Source organism: Phaenicophaeus curvirostris, chromosome 4, assembly GCF_032191515.1.
Source record: "Phaenicophaeus curvirostris isolate KB17595 chromosome 4, BPBGC_Pcur_1.0, whole genome shotgun sequence".
Classification (NCBI taxonomy): domain Eukaryota; kingdom Metazoa; phylum Chordata; class Aves; order Cuculiformes; family Cuculidae; genus Phaenicophaeus; species Phaenicophaeus curvirostris.
Window position 1 is genome coordinate 53,089,763 of NC_091395.1, and position 27,648 is coordinate 53,117,410.

Genomic DNA, 27,648 nt, shown 5'->3' on the forward strand with positions numbered 1-27,648 from the left:
AACAATCTGTTATCTGAAGGGAAAAAGCCAGAGTCAGTATTAAAGGTAATGAAACACTTGAAACACTATTATGAGAGGACTGAAAAAATATGGTGAGACCATATCAAGCCAATAATTCAAATGCCTTTGAAAAGGCAGGACAAGGGTGTTGCAGAGCTACAACTCCACTGTCAAAACACGGGTAGCACTTCAGCTGATCTATTTAGCAGCTTCTATGATATGTGTGCTTTCCCAGCAGGCGAATCGAGAAAAATCCACAGCGAACCAATCAGCCACTGCACAGTGCTTTTGATGCATGAAAGACTTAGAAATGGCACACTTAACAGTGGAAAATTAAAGAAGCAGACTATTTTTAGAAATAAAAGGTAATATATTTCAGAAATAGCCTTGCCTTCCTGCCCTCCTTCCACTCCTCCATTTCAGTAACAGCTGCAAGGGAGGAAATCTGTTTGAATTTCCTCTTTTCCAGGGCAGGATTCACATCTCTACCTTCTGCATGCATCTCATTTCTCATCCCCACAGACCCACATAAGTCTACAGCCCCTTCTCCATCCATGCCTCATGAAAAGCAGACCCGGGCTCTCACAGGCTGGTCATCGGGAACATCTGCTGGCGGTGCGAACAGGACACCAACACCTGTAGAAACTCCGGCTCTAGAGAGCTTTGCTATCAGCAAAGCTTGGGAATACCTGTCTCTCCTCTCTGCAGGGGGGCAAGCTCTGGAGGAGAGCAGGGAACACATCTGGGAGGATGCCCTGCAAGGAAATAAATGGTGGGGACCAGTTTGGGGCTGTGGCCAGGGCAATGACCCTCAGTGAGCAGTGACAACAGGACAACAGAAGGAGCCTCAGCCTGCCAAGGGCTGCGCTGCCACCTCACAGAAGGACAGGCGCCAGATGACAGCCTTGAGTGTCAAGAAGTGGTAGAGCATCTCCTCCGGTGCTGAGGAGGAGCTGCTGAGGCTGGCTTCCCACTGTCCTCCCCACCACATGGAGCTTTCCACCACTGCACCCTCACCTCTGCTGACCCTCACCCCTGTTGACCCTCACCCTCCACCCCACTGGCCTAGAAGTGGTTCTCACAATGGATGAGGCAGAGGGTGAGACACGCTCTCCAAAAAGGCAGCATGGGAAGTTTGAGGACCTCCTTTCCACCTATGAGTGTGTCTATATCAAGGGTAAACAAGGCACAGGGCTCCTCTCCATGTGTCACATGCTCCAAGGAGAGATGGTCACTAGAGATGAAGCATAGGCTAAAAAAAACAGGCCCTAAAGAAATGATCCAAAGACTGCAAGTCCTGTACCCCAGAGATTTGCCCATTGCCACTCTGTTGCTTTCCTCCGTGTAATCCACCTCTCCCTTTCCCAGCTCATATAGACACCAGCCTGTGTTTCAGAGAGAGCTTTCTCACCAAAAGCCCCAGCAGAACATAGCAACTAAAGAAAACGTCTCCTTCAGCCTCAGTTTTGGCTCCTGAAATGACAACAGCCAGGGGAGAAGCTACTGAAACCCCTGCCCAACTTTGCTCAGTGCAGAAATATGCGTTTCTTTTCTCCATGAGGACGGCCAGGTGGCGCAGCAGGCTGCCCACACCAGTTATGCTGTCTCTGTCCTCAGAGGTTTTCCAGATTCGAATGACCAAGACCTTGGAACCCAGTCTGATCTCATGCCTGATTATGCTTTGAGCAGAAGACTCGGTTAGAGGCCAACAACCTGAATGATTCTATCATTCGACAACCTGCAAACTTCTGTTAAAGCTAAACAAAGGGCTATTAGTGTGAACTCAGGGTTTGCCGTAAAGAAGGCATAATAGTTACTAACTGGAAAAGCAACAGGTGCCTATTAATCAACTCTATTTGCTGCTCCGAAGAATAAGCCTTCCAAAGAAATGGTTGCCAATTTAAATTATTAATGTTTATATTATTTATCGCAAAGCGATGGAATTCACTCTCAGCTCCCAAAACGCAAGTATCCACACTGAAAAATCCACTCCCCCACCCCTCAATTTCAGCTTTTATTTCAATATCAGGGGCTTTAAAGCTACAAACATTGATAAACTGGGGCTGATATAAAAAGTGTTAATGTTACATACACCCAGGGAATTCAAGTGCCGATAGCAGCTGGAGCTGGGAAAAAGCACAGCCACACTAGCTTTCCAGAGAGTTTAAGAAGCTCAGTGAATGCACTTTTGTAACTTGTGTGTCTTAGTTACCTCAGGAAACAGAACACATTTCTGTGTCATGTAGACATCCAGCACAAGTGCAATAACTAAATCTATCCATAACATATATCCAGGAGACTGAAGCAGGTATAGGCATAGATGTTATTTATAGAAATTATTTCAAAGAGGAGTAAAAAAAAAAAAGGCATGCTATAGAAGTTCAGTTCCTGCTCATGAGACTTGACTCTTCCTCCCCACTCTGCTGAGCAATTAAATGCTAGCAACATAAAGCTAAAAATATAAAACTGATTAGTAAGTAATTTATAAAAAAATTAAGTCAACTTCACTGGAGAACTCTCTCATTCCCAGTACACCTAGTTCTATTTATAACACCAAGTAATGTTAATATTATCTAGTATTTTATCCACAGGTATATGATGCACTTAAGAAAATTCTTGTACTGATACAGTTCATAAAATTTCTACCACAGACCATCACCATTCACTTTTAATAAATACTTTGTAATCAAATGATGATGTTATCACTGCACATGAAAAAGGCATACAAGCAGTTTATTGTACCCAAGAGGATCGTATTTTGACATGGACACTGAAAAACCAAACAACTTGGTGAGTGATGTTTCTGAGGCATTTTGGGGGAGCTCTCACACTTTGGGATGAAGGACCCAAGCAGCCTCTTGGCACCACCCTGGTGCAGGGCCACATGTCTCTGTGTTGGTAGAGGCATCCCTCTGCAGGGCCACAGAGCCAGTCCATACGATGGCTCTGCTGCAAATGCCTTTGAGGGAAGGTCACACGACACCTGCTTGTCCACCACCACAGGCAATGAAGCCTTCAAGGGAAGTAGGAAAGGCCTCTCTGCATAGGGTCTGTGGTTATCTCTGCCCCTAGACCCAGGCTGGTGTGAAGGCTGTCTCACTGACTCCTGAGAACTGAAGAATGCTGCCTTCTTGGATTGGTGTTTTTATTACCTCATGCATCTAGCTACCCAAGAGTTAAAGTGAACTCTCCCTTAGGATTTAGAAGCCTCAGTCCATGATGGAAAGTTAAATACTGTAACTGCATTTGTGGTTACAAGCACACCAGTAACAGAGGACAAAGCAACACCTCAGTTCTGCTAACCAAGGTATCCATTTAGCAAAGACACAAGCATGGCTGACTATACAGTGTAATCAAATATCTATTAGGCGTGGAAATAAATTAGCTCAGTTTGTAGCAGACAGGATTTTTATCCCATAAACTAGCATATCAGTCTGAGTATTTCTTTAAATATGAACATACAAGCCAGAAATAACCACATTGCCTATTGCTGTGGCAGAACCGTTCATCTTTATAAAACCCTAAAAATACAATAACAAGGAACTCCTAGAGCACTGAACATAACAACTACTACAAGAATTCAAACTCCAAAGGAAGTTACAGTAGAACTTTATTAACCCTTATTGTAAATTAAATCAAAACGTAGTCAGTTTACACTACTTGTACACAAAATCACATGAAATAGCGTTACGGTATATTCTGTGAAAACATGATAAAACAAGCTGTCTGGAACCAGCAAGAATGCAGAGATATTGTGAAGAATCAGGTTAGAACTACAGTTTAAATTCTGTAAAATCACTCAGGAATGTAATTGCTTGCAGTATGAATAGCCACATGTAGAAATTGCCCTGGCACATCTTTCAGACTTCAGTGATTAAAACTGTACATGTCATTGACATTGAAATTTTCACACAATGATTTTTCAGCGTGTTCTTTTGCCAGCGTTTTCTGTTTTTGTGAGTGGTAATGGTGGCATGACCTCAGGCTGCCACAGCTTAGCGCCTTGCATGCTATGCCAGTATAGTACTACAGCCAGAACATTGCTCTGACACATTAAGTTATCTGCCTCATCTGGTAGCTATATTATGCTATTCTCAGGCCAGCTATTACAACCAAAGACCAGGGTGAAAGCTTTCAAAGTTTTTGCAATAAATGCCATCAAGTATTCATGCTAATAATTTTTCTAGAGTTATTACTGCTCAATTGGGATGCAAAGTAAGTTTTTGTCACTCATAGACACTGAAAAGCACACAAAGGTCTGGAGGACGGGACAGACACAGATTCATAACCACTACTCTTACTTCAAATCCTAAACCTTTCTTCCTTCAGGTAGTCCAGATCTCCATGACTCTTCCCATTTGTGGTTCAACGCAAAGCCGTCAATCTGGAACAGATGTACTTACTCTACAAACATTTCTCGTAACGAGTCAAAGAACAAAGACTTGTCCTACTAGATATGTACAAATCAAGATTCCAACCCTGCTCTCCTGTAGCTTGGCCAACAGTTCTCAACCACAAGAAAGCTTATACTTTAATCTCAGTTCAATCAGTGGATTTCTGAAGATGAAGGAGAGTGTTACTTGGATACAAAAGAAAAGTTTGTTTTATGCCAAGCATGCAGTGAGTAGAAATTGACAAGTTCAAGCTAGCTAGCAAAAAATTAAAAGAAAGCCAAAAATCTCTCCTCACCACCACCACCCCACCCTGATCTTTTAATAGTTGCTGTCTATATTTTTTTTTTTATGTTGATCAGAGTAAAGCTATAATTAGAGCTATAACAAGCCAATAATTTCTAAACGCTCATACAAAGATTGGTTCAATTAAAGTGATGTTACTCACTAACAAATTAAACCCCCTACGCTAAAATCTGCACAAGCATTGTTTTAAAACAAAACATTTTCTTTGCCAACTTCTGAGTCAAAGAGCTAGATGATACAACTTCTCAGCATTTATAATACACCCAACTTCTGCATGATGGAAAGAAAACACGATCTAATGGCTGGCAAGTAGAACTAGGGTGAGGAGATCATTCTCACGTTATTGCTGGCATGGCCACTGACCAACCAGTTAGTCTCTAGGCCTTTGCCCCAGTTTTTCCAGCTGCGGTAAGAGAGGTGTGCGTTACCTACCACCTCTCTTAGCAGCACATTGCTCCACAAACACCAGTGGGATATTTTCATTCTGCTTATAGGCCAAATTTATCCTTCCTTGCTTTAAATGATAGGCAAAATTTGATAAACTACTTTGAATAAAGATGTTTTGTAAAATTCCTCCCAAATTTAAGTACTCTACCTATATACTACAGGCACAAGTATAGTTTCTCTAAAATATTTTTTTATCATCCTTCCCACCTGCTGTAGTTTTTTTGCATCTGATTTCCTAGTAAATACAGGCAGAAGCTACGTGTTTTCCCATCAGTCTTTGATTGCTAATCATTATTCAATTCACACATAGACAGGGGTCTTCTCTGTCAAAAAGACAACAAACACTGAGGTCTCACCCATACAAAACGATCCCTACGCTTCTCTAGCTCCCCCAAAAACCTCAATCATATTAGCATTTTAAGTGGTGCAACTTGACTAAACCATTTTCCAAACTGCAGGCCAAAAGAGCTGTTTAAGTACAGCTGCACAGCATCTTCCCATATTGCAGACAACGCCTGAGGCCAGCCGGACAGATTTAGAGCAGGGCTACAAGGCTTCAAAGGGAAGCCTGCCAGGCAGAGAGAAGACAGGACTAGTCCGTCTGACAACTGAATTGAAACAGCAGGGGAGCAGCCCTAAGAGGGATAGAGGAGGAGGAAGGAGTATGCAAAGAACAGGAAGGGAATCAACAGGGGAGGGCAGGAGGGCCTAAGGTAACATATACTTGAAAAGGAATATATACTTCACAACAGAGACTCAGGGCAGAAAATGAATTAATAAAATACAAAACCAAAACAAATCTCACAGCAACTAGTGTGGGGGAAAAAACCTCTAGAAACAGCATCTCTTAACAGGCAGAGGAACTAGTGCCTGTGAATCTTATTCAAAGCCTAGGAAGGACATAGCTAATAAGACCTGTATCAACGAAGGCAAGTATACAAATGAAAGCAGTGAAAGTAAGTTTAGAAAACGCTTTGAAAACATGCTCAATTTGTAAAATTTTTCCAAAGGCAAAAGAAATGTAGTTGTTTCTTCCTCTCCAGATAGCTCTGCTCCTTCATCTCAGCTGCTTTTTTACCCCTGTTTCTGCTGTCTTCTCTTCTCCTAAAAATTCAGTGGGGTTAAGCATCAGACAAAAATTATAGCCCTGGTTTCTCTGTGTGGGAGATGATCCAGTGGCAGATTCAGAAGGCTTTCTTACTTCCAAGAAAGTAATGAGACTTGCAAGTCTCATAATGCCAGGGCAAAAAGCAAACCCCTTCCTCCCCTCTGGAGGGCTTACAAGGACAGCTACAGCGTTATTCCGCATCGTGCCCAGCAAGAGGCCATGTTTTATGAGGAGTGGGACAAGTCCAGGAGGCCTTTTTCTTCCCTCATTTGAATTCCCAACCTTTCTAGGAGGGATTATACCTTCACAGAGGAGTTGAGTGTTTCAGACTTTGCAGATACATCATTGTGTCAGTTGTCCAGAAACCAAAGTAAAACAGGTACAGGGAGAAGGCTGAGTGAAGTGAGTCCAGCATAGCTGCCTGATTCTTGCTGGTAAGCCCCCAGACTGATTGCATCTATATCGCTCTGCCTGCAGCAGTGCTGGTTTGTGGCTCCACACACCCCAGCTCCTGTGAAGAATTCAAGCACCCATACCATGCCCCATCTCTGCAACCTGGTATCCACGCCCTTGACATCTGCGAACAAGGGCACTCCTATGTGCTTAATAGCTAAATTATTGCCTATGCTTTAGTCTAAGTCATGGGGACCTGGAAAACTAAAACAGAAAACCTGGGTTAAAAAAAAGCAAACATCTAGAAGGAACAGAACCTATAATGCTATCTTAGGCTGGCAAATTCCTTTCCAGCACTCGGCAGCTCTCCTTTGCTTTCTGCCCATTATAGTCACTGCATTCTACTTGCTTCCCCATGTAAGACCCCAGTAAGGCAGTCTCCTCTCCTTGTACTGTCCTTGACGTGCTCAATACACATCAGCTTGAAGCTGAAGCACCAGGAGTAATTATAATGATTTGCACTACCCAGTCACATTATTGATGAAACTGCAAAGCTAGCAATATAAAATCGAGCAGAGAAACTCTGTCAATTGTACCACCTGGGCACACACTTGTTCTCTCTAGAAGGCTTCATCATTAAAGGCATTCAAGCTCACAAACCAAGAAGTCATTCTGCAAATGTCAGAGTCACGAGAAACCTGAGAATTCAAAATCCTGTGCCTCCTTTGCCAATAGCACCATGAGGGCTAAGACACTGGAAGCAGAAACTGGACATAGAAAAATCTGCATTCAGTTGGCCACATCATCCTCAAAGCTGCAGAAAGAAAGGAGGAGGAGGAGGCTCAAACACATGCAAATACACCCAAACCGTAATAGTGGCTTCTGTTGATGAATTTCCTCTCAACTCTTCCACAGCTATACTGATCTGGAAATTCTAAAAAAAATTACAGTAACACTTTGATTTGGCTACTTTTCTTATCGCCATTGTGCTTCTAATCTACAGCAAGCTCAGGCTCTTCTTGATCCTCCAAATGCTCCCATTAGTGGCTCTCCCATATTACATCAGATGCAATGCTTACCTAGCTTCTCCCTTACAGCGAATTCATTCTGACAGGAGCAGCCTCTGCTCTGTCATCCCTACTTTCCTGCAAATCATTCACTTTTGACTCCATACCAGCTCCCTCTGACAGGATCAAGTTTGTGCTCACAGCACATCTCAGCTGCCATGCTTGCTGCAGGCTCCATGGCTTGGTTTTCTATAGCCAGAGACTCACATGAAGTAGAGAAATAAGATAAGACACAAGCCCTTTGGCATGAATGAACCATCCCTTCCTGGGATGGATCCCTGCATGCTCTCTGTTATCAGTCTGGTCAATGCCTGGATGAAATCCAAAATGAAAGCAAATAATTATCATCCTCCAACTCTCACCACATCTCCAATTCTCTTTGTTGTTACACAGAAAAGAATTGTGAGAATTCCCTCTCCTGCCACTTGTTTGCAATCCTTTTACATGCTTTATTTGCAATTCAGTCCTAATTTCTTGTTTTGTTTTTACTATCTACATTTATTACAGTTTTGTAGTATCTAGATACCTGCTGTGATTTGCTCCAGTTTTATTCCTGCCTCTTTTCCCCCATTCTCTGGGGAGGAGGGGGAGAAAAAGATGAAAAGGTAAAATTAATTTGTTTCTTTTATAAGGCAGTTAAGAAGCACATTGGCCCCTCTGAGCATTTCAACAGCTTATCCCCTTTTCTAATATATCTGAGAGGGGACTGAAAGCTGAATGCTCAAAACTGCCAGCACATCCACATCCTCTACTTTGAAAACTGAAAAGTGAGACCAATTATAATCGCTCACACAGTCCAATTATGTTGCTGATCTAATCAGCTAACATCAGAAGAAGAGCTGAATAAATCTGCACAATAGCTGGGACACCAAGTCAATCTCTCCCTGGCCCAGCACATTTAAAGCATGCTTATCAACTGCATGACATCCACAAAACCAGAGACATTGGCTGCAAAAAATTTTTTTACTCTTCCCCTCCCATTGCTCTACTCACACCCCAAAGGAAGAAGCCTTTAATTTACAAAGGATTTTGGTATTTTTTCTCCTGGTCTGGGCTCGCCCTCTTCAAATAAAGCAAACATTAAACACTTGTGTTTCCTTAGTTAATGATTAAATACATTATGATACAGAAAATTGGGAGAGAAAGTAAGGCTGGTTTGTTCGTGTTGGTCTTACTGTTGGCTCTTTGTGCACACTCTGAGTGGCAGGCCTCTGTAAACTGAGCTCAACACTTGAGGGGTCCTTCTTCAACTCTACTGGGGGCCTGTCCCCTCTGGCTACTCCATCAAATTTCAGAGATCTGCTTGGCGAAGGAGTAAATATCACTGTTGTACACTCTTTATCCTTCTCTTCCACGCCGTTGACATTTTCTCCATTCATACTGACTTTTCCATCTACCTGTAGAATACAGTTAAATAAATATGCTGAGGCAATTACCAATTTAGGAAATTAAGACTTCAACATGATATTACAATTGTTAAAACAGTCTGTGCCATCAGTGAAGGACAGAGCCAAGCATGCATTTCATCCAATCATCCAAATCAGAAGAAAACTCTATTCCATGGGAGTCAGAAACAAAATCCAGACAGAAGGTAGTATTTTTTCTGGATTCCCTGTTTTCCCACATTTCATTCTCTATTATAGACACTCTTTGTGTGCATCACAGATCACTGGAATTTAAAAAAACAACAAAGCTTTATGTTAAATTTATACCAAAACTGCTGTGCTTTGCATTATCTCATGCAAGATGCAAGCAGGTTCTCTAGGATCACTTACACTGGTGAACTGCAATGTAACCACAGTATTAGTAGACCGTGCGTTCTGAAGCACTGTCATATGAGCTTTGAAAGGTCACAAACAGCAGAGTTCATCCTGTTCATAACATCGAAGCAAGGAACCAAAAAATAGCACTGGGCATTCCATCTTCTCCATGAGGCGATAAAGTAAATAACTTTTTTTCCCAGAAAATGTTTTTATGCTGCCTCCATGAAAAGGAGAAAGCAGAAACAGTTTAACTACTTTGTTTTCGGGGTCAAGTTAGCTCCTTGGTGGGCATATATTCTTGCTAAGAAACCTTTAAGCAAGGAAGCAAATGCAAAATAAGCTGTAGCTTCTTCTTCTGCACTGATACAGCTTCCTCTTGGGAATTTAATACTTCATAATCGTGTTCTCAGTAGAGGTGGCATGTAAAGACTTCCTTCAGTTTGGAGGGCTGTTCGCAGAAGCCATGGTACACGTGAAAAAAGCCTTGCTACAAAGAACTCACAAACCATTCACCGCAAGAGGTCTCAAATGGAGTGAGATCACAAAAGGACCAAGTATCAGTAACACCACATTTCTTCTACCTAGCTACAGCACAGAGGTTTTTGGGCTTGTCAGGAGGGGTGAGTTTCAAATAGATTCAAAGGAGGGCTTTGCTACTCTCTGCACAGAGATCCTTCTTTGCAAAAGAATGATCATGGGAGATAATGAAAAGATAAGGGAGTACCTATGGACATACTCTTCTCTGCTAATCACTGGACTTTGGGGGAATATTAGCATAGATCAGTGATTTCTTAGAGACGCTATTTGGGATATATATGGTGATGAGTCATTTCAGATTTCTCCACAGGTACTGCATAAACAAAAAACACATGTAAAAGAGCTCAGATGCAAGCGATTCCATGGCAACTTTAACATACTTCACTGTTACTAAAAACTGATGTAACAAGTATCAAGACTGTTTTATCAAACTGAGACACAGTTTAAGAATACAAAGTTCTTCCAACCTTATCCTCACTTACCTACTCCTTATTTCGCCGCTCACTTCTCTACTTCTTGAGTAAATGGGTTGGATACCTCAAAAGCAGCACTCCAACTTAGTATATGTCATCAGTGCTAAGCTGAGGGCAAACTCCTTCCACTGACTTCTTGTATATGTGCATCCAGAGGTCTCCTCTCTACCTGAGGGTGATTAACTAAGGGGGCATTTCCAAGGAGCTAGGCATCCTCAGCTCTGACAGGAGCATGGGAGAGTGAAGGCAGTTAGCACCTGGTGCAATTGGCTCCCAGGCAGAGAATAACTAGCTCCACAAGCAGTGTCACCCCTTTTGACTCCTTTTCAGATTAAAAGGTTCCCTCCTTTTCCTCACTGTGATCATCTACTGAAAGCAAACTACTTCAGGTTTATTTCAAAACACAAGTGTGAGCAGACTAAGCCTCAAGTCCTCTGGGGCTGTATGCTGGATTATCTACTAGAGAGACAGGTCATAAAAGATCTCAGAAATAAAAAAAATCAGGAAAACACTGGCAGACTGCATAATCCATTTTAGTGTATCTGTTTAGACTAAGACATTTCTCTATTTATATTAGGAAGGAAAACCTAATTTTGAATGATCAGGACAGATGCCCTGGTTGCCAAGTTAAACAAACATACTGCTTTCCTTCTGATCTGGAGCAAATCAACATGTTGTCACCAGAGCCGAGAATCATGGACAGACTGGTGTTGCAGGGGAAAATAATGCTACAGCTGTATGTGCTAGGGAACGATTCCTACTGAGACAAATCAAGCAAATAAAACCTAGACAGACTTTTAGTGCTGGCTGGCAGGGTGGAGAAACATCCGTGGGTTACTTTTTCCCTCACATACGTGAACTATATGAACATAATGCAAAGCGGATCTTGGTCCTCTGGGGAAAACCAGCTGAGGTTTAGAAAAAACAGGAATTGCCAATTTCACATTTCAACTAGGAAACATGGTATGGGGTAGTTCTATGAGAGCTGGGACAGACAGATATCAGGAAAGAATTACAGATATCCTAACATGCTTTTTTCACTATCTATACAAAGCTGACTTACCTTTTAAAAACTGAACAACCTCAACATACCTGGTAGCAATGCTACTGAGATAGCAGCAGGGCTGCAGGAACCCCCGCATGCCACTACCACAGTAGCAGAGAGCAATGGCAGGCACAGGGGGACCAGAACTCTACAGGCTGGGGCACTCATGCCCTTAGGCTTCACACTACCAACAGCAGAGGCTAAATTCGGACTTGAGGAAGCTTCATTTTTATTACAGGTACTGTTAGAAGCGGATTTCTTCAAACTTGCCTTATTCTGGCCTGTACTCTCTAGCATATCCCAGTCCTTTGCTTTCTTCATCACTGCTTCAGTACCTTACTTACATTCTCCACACCTGCTCAGTCCAAAGATATACTCCTCAGGTTTCATATCCCAGTTTCAGTCTCTTCTATACCCTTTTCCCACAAATCTCATAGTTGGCTCCTTATTCCAGGCAGCCCTGGTTCTGTTGAAGAACTTTTTAACGTATTTTATTTCTGTAATCTTTTAGCAGTTCTGGCAACTGAACACAGTCACTCCCTATCTATCACCAGCAATCCCCAGCCACACTGCTTCCCCAGTACCTATCTATGTCCCTAAACCTGCACAGACAGCTCATATCCCCTCTTTACGCCAGTGAAGCAGCTTTTCCTATTCATGAAAGCATTTGAGAAGTGTGTTTTGGACAGAGTATCTTTGGTCAGGCCGGCTTTTGACTCTGAAGGGGTAGGGACTCTCCATACTGTATACATGCACACTGCAGTGTTTCAAAGGCTTATGACTTGGCTGAATGGAATAGACTTATTTGGGTATGGCAAAAATCAGACACAAAAGCCAGTTCAGGTCTTGCTTCAAAAGTCATGGTCTCCAGGCTCCCTGCCCTTTCCCTTTTGTTAAAAAAAACAAAACCCAAAACTGACAAAAATCACGACACATACTCTTTTCTAACCTTTTTGTCAGAAAATGCCTTGCTTTTTTTCTTATAGGCCTCCCTTTCCCTATATTTCCCTAAACAAATTTAGCCTGAGGAAAAACGAGCAGCACAAACATTCAAGTTTCTCAGAAAGCTTGTATCCAGGACGAGACCACTAGACTGGGCAGCACAGAGCACAAAGCCGAGTTTTACAACATCAGAATGCTGCAATCATTTTCTACTTAATCACATTAAAAAATTATACATTCAGATGACTTATTCGGGATCTCTTTGCCTCCTGATTGACTTTGGGGAGTGCAACGTATCCTACCTTAAAGTTCTTTAAAACTTCCTGTGTATTTTTAGGTTGTGAGTAAGGCTTGGGTGTCAGCATAGGCACAGCCTTGGAGACAACACTTTTGCTGGGAGATGTGCGGCCCGTTGAACCACTGGGCTCTAGTTCAGTGGTGGGAACAATAGTTGCTTCAATGGTGGCAGTGAATTTTGGAGCAGGCAGCGACTGCTGCCTTAAATATCTCAGAGGATTTGGGTCTTTCAGTGGGGAATTTGGCTCCACTGAATGGCTTCGTTCCAGAATTTTTGGCATCTGCAGACGCTCGAGGACAGCTTCACTGATAGTGAATCTTTCGATGTACTGCTGGAGGATGCTCTCAGCTTCCTCCTGTGATTTTGCATTCTTGTATGCCTCATGAAGCTCCCGCTCTCTTCTCTCTCTACAAGGAAGAAAACACAAGACAGACCATCACATTAAAATTAACACTGGAAATCACTCCTGTTTCCTCTGCTCTATCAACATCCTTCCCTCTCCCTCACTCCAGAACTGCAGGCATGGCTGCCCACAGTTACCCATCACCTATGGAGCACACAGCATTTTCAGACATGCCACTGCACTTTAGTAAAACAACGTACTTCTCTTCCACAATTTCTCGGTAGGTTTTGATGCTTTTTCTGCGCTCATTTGTTCCCTCTCCGGACAACAACCTTTCCATTTTCTTCCTCTCAGCTTCTTTTTTTATTAAATCCTGTGAAGCACTCCTTCGACGACTCTTCCACCGAGCCAGGTCCTGTGAGACAAGGAAGGCATGTGAATGCAGATTTGGAAATAGCTATAAACCGGTCACAGGAACCAATGAACCTAGCCAGCCATTTTGCAGTGCTTGCTCCTGGCTGTGCAGGAAGCAGTTTATTTTAAAGAGAAAAGGAGATTATACCATAAAATGAAGATGTTGCCTGACTGATTTTTCTCCTAACAGCAGGATCCAGTAAGGATTTCATAGTTCCACTGGTGTATTTTCTTCTTGGCTTTGTAGTATTGCAGATGCACACTAGGTAGTACCACCAGTAAATATGGCCTAAAACGACTAGTCAGGGGACTCATTTTGATTTGAGCAAAATTAGGGACAAAGCCTGATTCCTCAGGAAGATGAAGCATAAAAACTGTTTGGTGAATAATTTTAACAATCAGATGTGTGGGAGGCAGGAGTTCATTGGAGGAAGGGACCTTGGAGAGCTGATGGTCCCATACCGTGCTCATGCTATCAGTCAGCTACATACATCATTGTTGAACCATGGCGTTTTTTGTTTGTTTGTTTTTTTAACAGAAAAATCCAGTGCAGCACCACCTAAATTTAAAGTCTTCCTCTTGGGCACCCTCTAATATTTTGGACACAGATCTGAGCAACACAGGTTAGGGACTGAAGTGGCTCACACCTGGTCTTGTGTGAGACACAACAGAGAAAAAAGCCTACAGTTCGTATTTAGCTCATACACATATGTCCTTGCTGAAGTAATGATCTTATCCTTTTAGAAATCTGCCTGCCCCTAACTGTCCAGAAGATCCACTGATTATGGTTCTTCATGTTTCTTGCAAAACCAGCCTGACACTAGAACAGAGAATCACAGAAGATTAACTGTTATGAGCACCTATATCTTGCACCCTGCTTGGGTTATGAATTCACAAGCTCTGGAGGGTGCAGAGATGAGGTCTTTTTCTATTTTACTTTTTGTACAAGTATTACAGTAAAGCAGTTTCCTAAGCTATAAAATTCCCTTGCAGCCAACTAGAAAAGGACAAAATTTTACAAAATAAAAAATAATCTCTGAAGAAATTCTGCAAAGAAAAATAACTTCCTCGGGAACCGTAGGGGCAGATTTGTCATTCACTTTACAACATCAGGAGACTAGTATACAGATTACATTTCATGCAGTCTAACAAATTCTGGTTTTAATAAAACCCAGAGATTCTGTATACATACTCAATTCAAAGGCTATTTCATTAATTACATGGTTTTCCAAATATTTTAATTGCATTTTTATGGGTAAACAGCAGAAGGTATTGCAAGCATAGCTTATTTTATTAAAAACAGGGACAAACATTGTCATTTTTAATTTAGCTTAAAACCACAAATTATTGATGTTACACTCAAGGGAATGCTCACTGAGGTATTTCTTCACATGACCTACATATGTCAGTCTATAATCCCCTTCTTGAAACACAGGCCTTTAATTTTTCTCAGCTACTAATTATTCTCATTGAAGTACCACAGCATTTCTTTATTTAGCTACTCCCACTATTGTCTATTGTTTGGAAATTAGTTTTTCATTAGCAAATTTAATAACATAAGCGATCCTCCACTTTTTGTAATTAAAACCCAGACGTTTATCTTTTCCAACTCTGGTGCTTCAGAATAACAACAATTAAAAAAAGCCATGAAACTGTTAATTGTTGGCAAATTTACAGCATGAGCATATAAAAACTATCCAACAATGAATGCAGTGTCATCTCCAAAAAAGCCCTTTGAATGCCAAGGACATTCCACTAAGGGCATTTTCAATACCTCTTCAAAACTCCTAGTTCATTGTAGAAGGTGCTGAGGGCCTAGAAAACTTGTGCACTTCACCTCAGAGAATTTTCCATTCAACAGCAAATATTTCTCAAATCTCTTGAATGCCTTCGGACTCATCATTGCTGTGAAATTATGGCTTCCCACACAGACAGACCTTTCAGCTAAAATCCTTTGTTGTTCTACTATGAGAAGTTATTTCTTAGTTGTATGGGCTGCCCTTTGTTGTACTTTTCCTTGAATTTTCTAACAAAAACTTCTCTAAGATCTTTCACAGTAGCACTCCTAAAAGTGGGAAATTATGACCTGCTTAATGAGATCCTGTTTTTTTTTTTAATTAAAAAAATATGCTCCAAATTTCTTATTTAAAACCAGTCTTTAGGAATGAACAGGACTGATACTAGAACTCCTGATACTAACTCACCTGCGAATCATGCTTTTCTGTCTTTATTGATTTGCTGAAGATGATACCAAATGCCAGGACAGTTTAAAAAACACATTGAAGAAGGTTTTGAATGGCTTTATAACCCAAGCAAGGTGTAGCTAAGTTGAAGGGTAATTTGTTTGCTTGAACAAGATGGAAAATGTTAGCATTTTCTGTATCTATGCAAATCTATTCAAACCAACTCCCACCTATTTATTCACTGCCCTGCTTTGTCTTGTATTGGGCTTTTACTAATTATAAAAGTTAAAGAAATCATCAGTTAGAAGCTGTTCTTCAATGTTCACCTAACCAGGGTTTAAGTTTTACTTTTTTAAAAATGAAAAATACCTGGTGCACATATGGAGGCACCAGAAGGCCTTGCATTCCATTATTTACATTGAATTATGAACTTCTATGCTTTTAGCAACAATCCACTGGTAAAAACCAACCAACCAACCAACCAACCAAAAACCAACCCAAACCCCTCCTGGCTATTTTATTTTAGTGCTAGATAACAACTGTAGATTCAGCAGACTGCACATTTTGCCTAGTTAGGTGGCTTCAATGCCAGCACTGCAGATGATGCTGCATACTCACATCTTGCCATCTGGTCTCGTCCTCTTTCAGCTGGTTGTGTATATTTTGCAGTTTCTCATGGCGAGCTTTGCTATGAGGCTGAGTCACAGCTTCTTCTTCACATCTCATGTCAAACATGCTCATACTCCTAAAGAAGAGGGGAATAAGAAGCGGTGCAGCACTTTTTAGAGGCTTACATTCCTTGAGATTGTTAGAGTTAAAGCCACATGAGGGTGCTATAGCAGAATCAGACACCCGCACAGTTACCAAGCTCCCAAAAGCTGGAGTCCCCTAGAAGAACCAGTTAGCATCCACATGGCTACCACATAGTTCTTTGGGCATTATACTCCTCAATTTTCTCTTGTTTCTGTTTGTTGACAGCAAGTTCACCTCTGGCTAAGAAGCATAACTAACATTACACTTCCAACAACAGCTCTTATTAAAATTCTATTCAGAGCTGAGTTCACAACATAAGCTTCCCAGTGAGTTTTCAAGACCCCTCCAATTAACACCACAGAGAGAAGTTTCCATTTCAGTGTGCAACAAGAGAGGCTTGAGAAGTATATTTAGGGGCAGCATGGCTAGCTAAATGTCATTCCTGCAAAACCAGCGTAAGCCTGCCCGGAGAAGTACATGCAGCGCAGACAGCATGGTACTTCCTCCCCTCCCTTCCCTCTGTCAAAGAAACTCAATGTTATCAGCACCAACTTATTAATACAGCTAACCTAACAAGGAAAAGCTGACATTCAGCACAAAACAGTTTCTTTCTACACGTTGTATTTTCTGTCCCTGACCTTTGGAGAGTTGAAGGGAAAAAAGGTTATGGTTTCATATTATATATTCATTCATACTATATAAAGACCTTAACATGAAGATAACATACTTACTACTCCTCCCCTACTACCTATTATTAGTAAAACATGACTTCAGTTGTGCCACTAAAAGCAAAAAGCGACAAAACAAGCCATGCAGTTCCAGATGAAGTGATTTCACAGCAGTCTTCAAACCATTATCTGTAGCTTTAGCTGAGCCAGTGAGGCAGCTAGCCGGAGAAGCACCCAATGAAGATAAAACTGAAAGCAACCATAATCAAAGTGAATAGATACAGAAAGCTCTGCATATAAGCATTTAGCTGATATTTGTATTCAGGCAAGCAAAGATAAGCATGAACCACTCTCAAGGGAAAACTGAAAGGTCTGGACAGGGGATGGAAAAGGACATGCACAGATCCATCCTGTTAGTAAGCATTTGTTCAAATGAAGGACAGAACGCGCATCCTATTGCCTTTAAACATGAACAGCAAGGTTAGCATATTATTGTGCTCCACCGTTTTAAGAGTGCTGAAGGAAAGACTAATTTGGGTTTCTCTGTGGGTAGCTTAAGGGTTGCATTGCTCAGGTTTGGACTGGAGCACTCCTAAATAACTGAACCAAAAGAGACAGCAAGTTTTGTTGTTTTGAAAACTAAATGCATATCACCTAATAAGGAACATTTGAATATCAGCCACTCGTGAAGTAGATTGGAAAATGCATAACTTGTGATAAAGTCACCCTTAAAGGGTTTATTCCAGTTTAAGAGCTTTTGAAACTCACACTAAGAAAAAGCTTCAGTGTTAAGTATTTGCCACCTCATACCTACTGGGTCAAACTGGCTGTGTAACTCCCTTCTTGTTCCCTTCACTCTTGTCAGAGAGTTTTTCATTCACATATAGTAGAAGAAAACAGAAGACGCAAAACAGTGGTAACTGGCTCTAGCAGAGTGCATGAGCACCCCTCTGCCACCTGGGATGAAAAAATAAACACCCTGATGTCCTAATGAAAGGTTAGTATTTATTCCCTGCATTCACTCAGGTCTCTCAGGGTGCACAGAGAGAGCTAACCCAAAGGTTTTATGGCTATCAACAACACAATAAAAAAGCTAATTTGGAAAAGGCTCCAGCTTAGGCCAGGAATCAAACTATACACTACAACCCAACATGTACCTCCGAATCTATCTGTCACCTCCTGCTGCAGGGCCTTCATTGCCATGGATAAGCAATTGGATAGGTTCAAACATCAACTCTGCAGCAACATATTATTGTGCAAATGTATTTTTCCAAGAGAGAAGTCTAAAGGAGTCACATTTAAAAGCACTGTGCTGTGCTCTGAGTACATGGACAAACCTGTCTGAAAGGTCTACAATGACAACTTTGCCTGACGAGTTCATCCTTAGAAAAGAATCACAGGCCAACACTGAGCTTCTGCCAAAAGACACTTTCACTATGACTCCCACATAATTTTATTCTTTTCTTCTTATATCAATTACAAATGGCTCCAGCCAAGACCTGCATGAACAGAACTAGATTTATTCCTTCCTTCAACCATGTGCTGGGCTAGCAGACAAGTAGGCGGGGGAGATGTAACTCTACCAAACTAATGCTAATGATTTTTTTTCCATTAGCAACATTAGCAAAGCTCTGGGGTTTGTATCCAAACTCTGTCTGGCAGCCAGAAGCCGTGTACCAGACCTGCTGTTCTAACAAAGCTACGGGAAGAAGCACTGTGCAGACCAAGAGTGCATTTTTGAGGACTAAATCTTTAAGATTATGTGATTTTTAAGTTGTACCATTTTATTCTCGCCAATTACTGTCATACTTGTCAGTGATATCATGCAGCAATTCCTTTGTGGTTTTTTTTTAAACATGTCTGAACAAGTGTCATACAAAAAAAGTCCTCAAGGACTTGAATGTTCAGACTATGTAACTAGAAAGTGAGAAACAAGGTAAAAAACTTCTGTTTATGACAATAAGTTAAAAATCCCTAAGCAAGGCATTTATTACATGGCTGCATTACCGTTTTACAGACATACTAAGACTTAAGAAAACCCTACAAAACAGAAAGTAACAGGATGGCTAAAGAATTGGACTCCTGTAAACAAATACTCAAAAATCTCAGCTCATTATAGTTTGCTTGTCAGTCTTAAAGTATAATGTGTAAGTCTAAATTCACACTGGATGGTCACACTACAATGAGAATTCAGCCCCATTTCTTTGGGATACCCAAACGGGGCTGATCAACAGCAACAGACCAAGCATTACCTCTTCTGGATCTGGAGACAGACCAGGGCTAATGACAATATCTAGCATTCAATAACCAGTTAAGGGAACTTTGTCAGTATAACAAAGGAGCTTCTAGTTTTGCCACTGGAATAAACAGTCTAAGACTGAATTTAAGTTACAGAGTTTTCAAAGGAGAATCAACAAACATTTTGGAAGCATTTTAAATGTCAGTTCAATTTATTTTTCCTACTTGAGAGCCAAATTTTATTAGATTCTTCGTAAGTACTTCATCTTCAGAAGGAAAAACTCGACTTAGGTTTATAAGAACTTTAAAGACAGTTTAGGAAAATAGTTGCTCTGTAAAATGTGGCACATCTGGAAAGGATGACAACGAAGACTCAACATTTATTGTTTTGCCTTGTAAAACAAAATCAGAATCAATGTAGAATAAACAGTATTACTTATTCATCTTCACTCTTTTCACGTTACACAACCTAATGCACTGCAATGCCTCTTTGAAGGCATCTCCATGTACCTTCTCCCATGTTTACATTTAATACAGACATACAAATGAACAAATCAATCAGATAGGAAGCCGTTCTGAAATGACAGGGAAGTCTCCATTGAACTCTTTATCTCATCTCTTAGTATGATTGAAAAGATTTCTGCTTTTTTGAGAATGATCACATTTATCCTGTGGTCAAAGGACACAGACTTTGCACAGCATAAAGGTATTATAGATCCTGCAAAAAATATTCAGTACATGATTCTAGCCTTTACCATTAGAGGAAAGCATGAAAAATTATATATGACTCTCTGAATATAATTGTTATAAAAAAATCTCTATGCTATTTCTATTTTGCTATTTAATTTGGGAGACAGAGAAGGTCATGTGGATTTCTGCAAACAGAAAAAGGATATTAAGAATATTATTATATGGGTAGTTCCCAACTATTATTTTGCTTTTAAAAGCCTGTACTTTTTAAGAACAGTTGATACTTTCATAGAGCTTTCTAAATGACATTGCATACTTTTCTGAACCAGCGTTCACGTGCACCCACAGACAATTAAAATATGTTTCAGTGCAATAATGTCACAATCTTACTCCTGCAAAAAGTAAAAGCACTGAGGTGAAGAGCTTAGAAAAGTGATGTTTAGTACATTATCAAAGTATGCGCAACCTAGCAGGAACTGAAGAGAAAGTTTTAAAAAGACAATAAAGGAACAACTGAAAATATATTTTCCTGGTAATTATTCAAAATTGATTTTATTTTACTTAAATTACTTTTTTTTTCCTTCCTGTATAGGTCATAACTAATTATTAACTCAACACCCAGACCAGATTCAACTCAACTCTCTTTACCTGTAGGTGATTAGAGGCAATGGAAATTCAGAAGAGAAAGGGAGGGGAGAGGAGAAAGGAAAAGGAAACAGTAGTTCAGGCATCAGCTGGACATTAGTGTTACACTCAGGTTTTATGAGCTTTTATATAAAAATTATTTTTAGCTGCAATGTAAGCCATATTGCATTCCATTTTTCAGTGCTTTTCTGAAAAAAAAATTTGCTGGAACACTGCAAAATAATAATGAGGCATCAATTGCATTTTAAATTAGTAGGAAGGTGGGAAAGCATGCAGTGTAAGTTGTTTAAAATAGAATCTTGTGAACACAAGACAACTTACTCTGCGTCATCAGACACAGCAGTTCTGGGGCCGAATCTACAAGATCAAATATAAAATTAGAGTGTTGACAAAAACATTAATTAGTAATTGCAACTGGACCCATGCAATCTGGGTAACTGTCACTTTATCATCCAACCGGTACTAGTAAAGCTGACCAAAAAAGAATCATACTGCTCAGGGATTATATATTCAGCAAACAAGACTTACCTAATCCTCTGAAGGTCCAACTACGTAAAAATATCACCCATCCCTCCCTGACTCCATACTAATGCCCCCATTATAAGAATCTATTCAAGTATACCTAAAACAGGCGTAGAAAACAGTTATTGAAAACAGACTATATTACCATTTACATTAAATGCCGCACATGCAATGAATGCAGACAAATCTTAACAGTTACATTCTACAGCAGTGTTCAGAATCATCATTATTGAAGCACAGAAGAGATAAAACCAGGCAAAAAGTGAGCCACAGAATGCCTCTGTGTGTGTGTGTGTGTGTAGCTGAAAAAAGGTACTGGCAATACACAGGTCAGTGTCATCCACTGAAGTGACAGTCTTGTTCAAAGTCATGCAAATCACTTATTTTTATCTGGGATCTATCATAAAAGAATGTCACGTAAAACTTTTTTTTGCAATTCACATATATACTGTTATCAAACATTTCCTTTTATTAGATGTAGGTAAGATAATACGTTACAAAGCTACTCCGCTTGCTTCTAAGAAGTGTATTACTGACATACATTATTTTAGTCTGGACTGAACACACACCAGGCAACGCACAATCTGAATTCTGAAGTGTGCACACAGGGGTGTACAAGCTGCATGATTCACACCATACAGAGCTCACGTTTGCAGATGCTCATCCTTGGATGACAATGTTTCTGTTCTGTTTTCCTCAGGAACCTCCTGGAGCTTAGAAGTTTGACCAAGGTGGACTTCATTAAGGCTACCTTCACCCACTTGGGCAGTACAAATAGTCTCATCTTGTACTGCAGAAGGGAGATTGCACTTTTCCTGCTCGTGCTGCTCTTCTTGCAGTGGTTGTATTACAGGTTTTCCAGAGCTATTAATGTAGACTTGTGGACTTTTTTCAGGTCTGAGTGAGCCAAAGGTAGCAGTGCAAAGAGACGTATTAAGCAACAGTTGAAAAATCACATATACATAATGAAAAACATAAATGTAAGTTAACACATGCCTGCTCCCCCAACCCAAACAGCTGATAGTGAACAAGGTAAATGAAGCAGGTGCACAAAACAATTTTAATAGAGAGCTTGTACTTCTGTTCCTCTAAGTCAGAAACACAAATGGTCTTGGACACTGCCAAAAATTAAAGTATTAAATACATATTTTAATTTCAGGTCTTCTCAACACTAAACCAGCACTCAATTCTACAGTAGATGACAGAGGTTTTTCTTCTCCTGGCTGAGCTGTACACTAGTTTTTCATTTGTGCACAGGCACAGGTACATGCACATCCTTCCCTACTCATGTGCTTCAAAGAGGATGATGAATAAGAACCCTTCCACTCTTGCTTGTATATGGCTCAAGCAGCCAACACATAACCCTGTTCAAAGGCTTAAACCACTAACTTCCCCATATAGCATTACTCATCTGAACAAAGGGGCTTAGAAAGACACTGAGCCTTAACAGGAGAGATCGGGATCTCTAGATTTCCTCTTTGGAAGTCACTGCCGTGAGCTAAGCCACACACAAGCATCTAACCTACCATACCCAGCACCTCTATTTCCAGCTGGAAACATTTGTAACGATTAGTTCATATTTAACCAGAAATGTCTGCAAATGCATATCCATTTCCACATGCGGTTAGAATTTTGCATCTGGGAGCGCTCTGCTCTGAGTCTTTATAGGGCACCACTGAAACGGCCAGAAACCCTGCACTGCCTTCTTTTGAGCAGAATCAGCACAAAATTGAGAACAAGTATGGAAGAAACTACTGCTGGGCCAACAGCAGCTCCTCCAGATCAAGCGACCTTGACAAACAGCCCACAGGGCCAGAGAATGGCAACTTTCTTACCTCATAATTTTTGTCTCAAGCTCTGTAGCTGTGCCCTGATTATTGTGCTGCTTTGAAAATGGCATGGGAAGGAACTGCTTAACATTGGGCCCCGGCTGTTTTAGAAAAGCTCCAGTTCTTCTGGCTAACATGTCATCTCTTTGTGGATCTGGAAATTTCACTTTGTTTTCTGTTACACTGCTCTGTTGCTGAGGGGTTTCCGGCTGTTCTTGGCTTTCTTCTTGTGGGACAGTGCTGCTTAGAGAGACAAGGGACACTGCTGCATGACAATGTTCACTTGTACAGCAAAGGCAAACGGCTGCTGAGGCAAGGTGGGGTATTGCTATTCAAAACACAGCTGCAGAGTGACGGACAACCAAGCATCTTTAGCTACAGCACAAGGAGTGAGAGCAAGTGGAAAGTTATACTGAATGCCACACTTAAGTAGGCGATAAGTTAGAAGTTGGGGATTGCATAAAAACATATGCAAGGAATTATTCACTTGGAAGCTGGTATAAAAGTCTGGACAAGACACAATGGATTGCAAAAGAAATCCCCCCAAAAGATGAAAGACTGTTTTCATGCTGAACATCAATTAACTACTGAAGTACTTTAATATTGTGAAAGAAAACAGACTTTTTAATGTTCATAGGATACATTCTTGTAAGTAATTCCATAAAACAGAATGCATGCCATGATGAATAAGTGAAACACAACTTTAAAGGCCGTGTGAAGAATGGAACAACACTGCTGACTGATCCAAGCTAACACCACACACAAACCACGCATGAAGCTCAGAGAGAGCTGCTTCTGTTCTCTGACCTTCCTGCTTCCTGTGAAGTCTTCAAATCCTTCTCCCGAGCTACTGCCTCCCCTTGCCACTGCTGCAGCAGATGAGGAGCTACTGACAGGGGAGGGCAATGCATGGGGATGGGGCTAGTGGTATGCCTCTGAAAAGTTCCCAGCCTCCTAACCAACATATCATCTCTCTCAATGTCTGGTAAATGCTTGATGCAGTCTTCCTCGGTGATTTCTTGCTGTTCGTTCCAACCACACAGGGTTTGTTTCTCAGAGATGATACCAAAAGCCGGGACAGGTGACAACATTCTCTTGCAAGAGTCATCTGTTCCTGACTTGGCTACCTCACTAATAATGTGATTGAGAGGAAGAGTGAGATAGATAAAACATTCTCAGGTCAAATGAAAGGTAAGAAGAGGAGCCCTCCAACTCATTTTGTAAGCGTTTCATAAACACACAAACTTAATTGAATGAATTGCTTCCTAAAAGCATTCATTAAAAATTCTTGCTGCAGCCACAGACTAAGCGATAAGCCAAATAAATGTTAAGCTCTGTTAACTTTCCAGAGCTGTAATTCTCCTCCAGATAAATGCCAGAAACAGAGCACTAATACCCCTTGGTTTCAGCATTACATCTTCAAAAAGAAAGTAAATCCATCAGGTTTGAAGAAAGCGTTTTTTGAACATCAGTAAGGCCAGCAAGGTGAAGCACAAACTCCTACTGTGCTGAAAGCAGGCAGAGCAAAGCTGCTGGAATTCAAGAAGCAGAAAAAGCTTGAATGACAGCTCAGACTCTGAGATACCAGTGATTTCATTGCTCATCAGAAATTCTGAGGCAAGCTCTCAGAAGACCTTTCACAGAGTGCCGTTTTGCATGACCCTAAACATGTTAAGATACTGTGAAGGCATCAGATGACTTCTGAGCAAGGCCGTGCATGTAAACAGCTCTCAGGTTTATGCTGCAGTCCACCCCCATGCAGATCAGCATCTGGCAAGACCAGGTCTCATTTCCAACTTAGCAGCGCTTCCTAAGCCACACCAAGTACCTGCACTCATACTGTGGCTTAGATATTTCATCTCTGTGCTCAGCAAACCCCAGATTGCCAGCAGTGGTTGAAGCAGAGCTTTCAACACCAGAGTGACTCTCAACACCATCTTTCTTGCTTTCCTCTTCAGTTCCACTCTTGGATGAAGCTCTGCCAATAACAAGCTTGTCCCACTTCTGTTGATCAATCTCAGTTACTGGCCCAAAATGCACAAACTTCTGCTTGGTGCTGCCAGCCTTTTTGTTTGCTCGGGTTTTGCGGACAGCAAAATCATCGCGGGCTGCTGCTTTCACTGTGATTTCAGCTGCTGGCAGTGTGTCACTGGGACATTTGAAATCTTCTTCACTAGTATGAATAAGGAATAAGAGAAACCCCCCAAATGAGACTCCAGAATAAAGCAAATTAAATGCTCCTAAGATTCTGAAGGGTTTTTATTTCAAAATTGAAGGACACGGATACAAACAGCTGTGGAGTACTGAGGCCCAAATGACAGATAAATTCCAAAGGTACTGCAGGCTTATCGGGTAAACTCTGGGACCACTTCCATGGAATCTCTTTCTTAGGGGAAGGAACATACTCAGTTCTGCACCTTAACAAAGTCATAGTTCCCTTACCTGCTCACAGACCTGGTCAATGCATTACATGGAACTGCGCAAGCACATGCTAATGCACATCAATCTTGCCATGGGGGAGTTCCAGTGGCATGACAGCACCATCACAGCAATTCACTTATCCTAAACCAGGTGACTGAGTCTTTATTTTAATAAATCACCTCAAAAGTAATGGAGACACTACTAATATCTTTGAGATAAGAGAATGACATGAGTTTTTATGGTTTGTATTAGAGCTAAAATTACAGACATTGTAACCACTTTGTTGGCCACTGGAAAATGGCATATGCCCAAGCAGGAAAGTTACGAGTTGTTATTCTTTCCTACTGGAGTCACAAATCACCTGCATACATTACAGCCCATCTCCATAGGGAAACTGCCTAGAAAAACTGCTTTATCCTGGTTCCCTCTGCAGAAGTTTAGAGAACACATCTACACCATACAACAGGTCTCCTGAAACCCCTGCTGCAGTGACAAACAGTGCTGCTTCATTTACTCAGCACTGCAGTTCAATGCCATGAAGACATTTTTGCTCAGGTCTCAAAGCAGTATAACCACATTAAGGCATAGAGATGGTGATCCCAACTTAGTATTCCCAAGGTATACTGTCCCACGCTCTGATGACAGCTTGGTTAACAGCCTCACAGTGCTACTGAGTTAGAGGTGTCACACAGACCTTTGCACTGTTCAATTCAAAGCAGCTTCAAAGCAGACTGATTGACAAGAGAACAGTCCTTTCTGATAAATTATGATTGTCCGCGAGGGGATCAACTGTAAAACTACTACAGTGCTTTAAATGACAGGCACACTTTCACTTCATGTTAGATAGCATCCCTGTATAGATTTTCGATGACTTCTGAAAATTTAAAAAGGTAAGGACTGGTTGTCATCAAGGCATTCTTCGAGCTAAAAACCGCAAGCAAACACAGTGGATCATGACATACTAAACATGCTTCCTAGGATGGTAATCCTGTCCACAGGCAGAAACCATACCTGGACTCCCCTGACAGTTTCAATCTTTTCCAGGTCTCCATGTCTGCTTTTGTTATTGAGGCATTCACAAAAATCACATCTTCTTGTAGCTGAGGAAGGGTATTTTGAGATTTCTGTTTAGCCAAATCATCTCTCTCAGCATCAGGCCCTTTCACCTGCTTTTCCTCCTCTGACTCAGTCTTCTCAGTTTGCAGAAGTGGGTTTTCTTTGCCTGTTGCTATTTGCCTTGCTGATACCATGTGCACCCGTCGTCTTCTAATTTAATGCACATTCCAGTTCAGCAAGAAAAGATATTTCAAGGGAGCAATGATAAATCAGCATCAATAGAAGAGGTTTAGAACAGAAGAAGATAAAACTGAATTTATAAGATTAGTTTTAAATTAATTTTTGGAAGTAAACATGGAATGAATCATTTGAAGAAATCTCTCATCAACGCTACCACACGCATGCACTACTGAGACCACTTTATTGCATGACTTCTATTCCTAGCTCAAGCAAGAAAAATCATAAGTTGTTACTGCATTAAGCATTTCTCTTAAATAGTTACAAATACCTCATTTTCATATTATTAGCAAAGTGAATTCAAGTTTTGCTTACAAACATACCACGGAAGTTCTTTGATCTTAGTCATGTCAATAGCATTAGAATATTCAAATTTGGTTATGTGCTCTTCAGATGCCCTGCCAAACTAGTCATTAGAAAATGTTAATATAATCAAATTACCAGCAGATGAAAGGGACATTTTGCATTACTGAAAAGAGCTAAAAGATATTAAGAGAAATTTTCTGAATGTGTCAGTTATTATGGTCAAGGTCCACTGTAATGTGTATATAGTGGTTTTATCTAGGATCACTTCTCTTTGCAAAATAAAACAGATATACTTGTTTCCTGAAGAACTGTGCCTAGCAGATACTTGTGTTCAACTTCTTAAAGGTCTGTATCACTGAACTGAAGAAAGAAGAGATTTTCTAGGCTGAAACCTTGTAACTCATGCTCCATTTCCAAAAACAATGCTGTAAAAGAAACATTAGGACTACGTGCAATGCAATTCGGTGCAGTATAGCAGGCATATCTATTCAGTGCCTTAACTAAAGACTTAATCTGAGACTATGTTTTATGCAGAGTACTAAAAAGGCATCAGATGAAACATATGCAACGAAA

General features: G+C 40.9%; 1 protein-coding gene across 1 annotated transcript in view; it reads right to left on the minus strand.

Moving 5' to 3' along the window:
- The window catches only part of LIMCH1 (LIM and calponin homology domains 1), a 185,054-nt gene that overhangs the window by 24,958 nt on the left and 132,448 nt on the right, over nucleotides 1–27,648 (minus strand). The window contains exons 11-20 of the mRNA XM_069856127.1: nucleotides 26,488–26,742; nucleotides 24,884–25,228; nucleotides 23,863–24,186; nucleotides 23,062–23,295; nucleotides 21,875–22,123; nucleotides 21,026–21,061; nucleotides 16,329–16,455; nucleotides 13,374–13,528; nucleotides 12,775–13,177; nucleotides 8,888–9,109 (exon numbers count right to left, since the gene is read on the minus strand). Of these exons, the coding sequence (XP_069712228.1) occupies nucleotides 8,888–9,109; nucleotides 12,775–13,177; nucleotides 13,374–13,528; nucleotides 16,329–16,455; nucleotides 21,026–21,061; nucleotides 21,875–22,123; nucleotides 23,062–23,295; nucleotides 23,863–24,186; nucleotides 24,884–25,228; nucleotides 26,488–26,742 (2,350 nt within the window). The remainder of the gene's footprint in view (nucleotides 1–8,887; nucleotides 9,110–12,774; nucleotides 13,178–13,373; nucleotides 13,529–16,328; nucleotides 16,456–21,025; nucleotides 21,062–21,874; nucleotides 22,124–23,061; nucleotides 23,296–23,862; nucleotides 24,187–24,883; nucleotides 25,229–26,487; nucleotides 26,743–27,648) is intronic.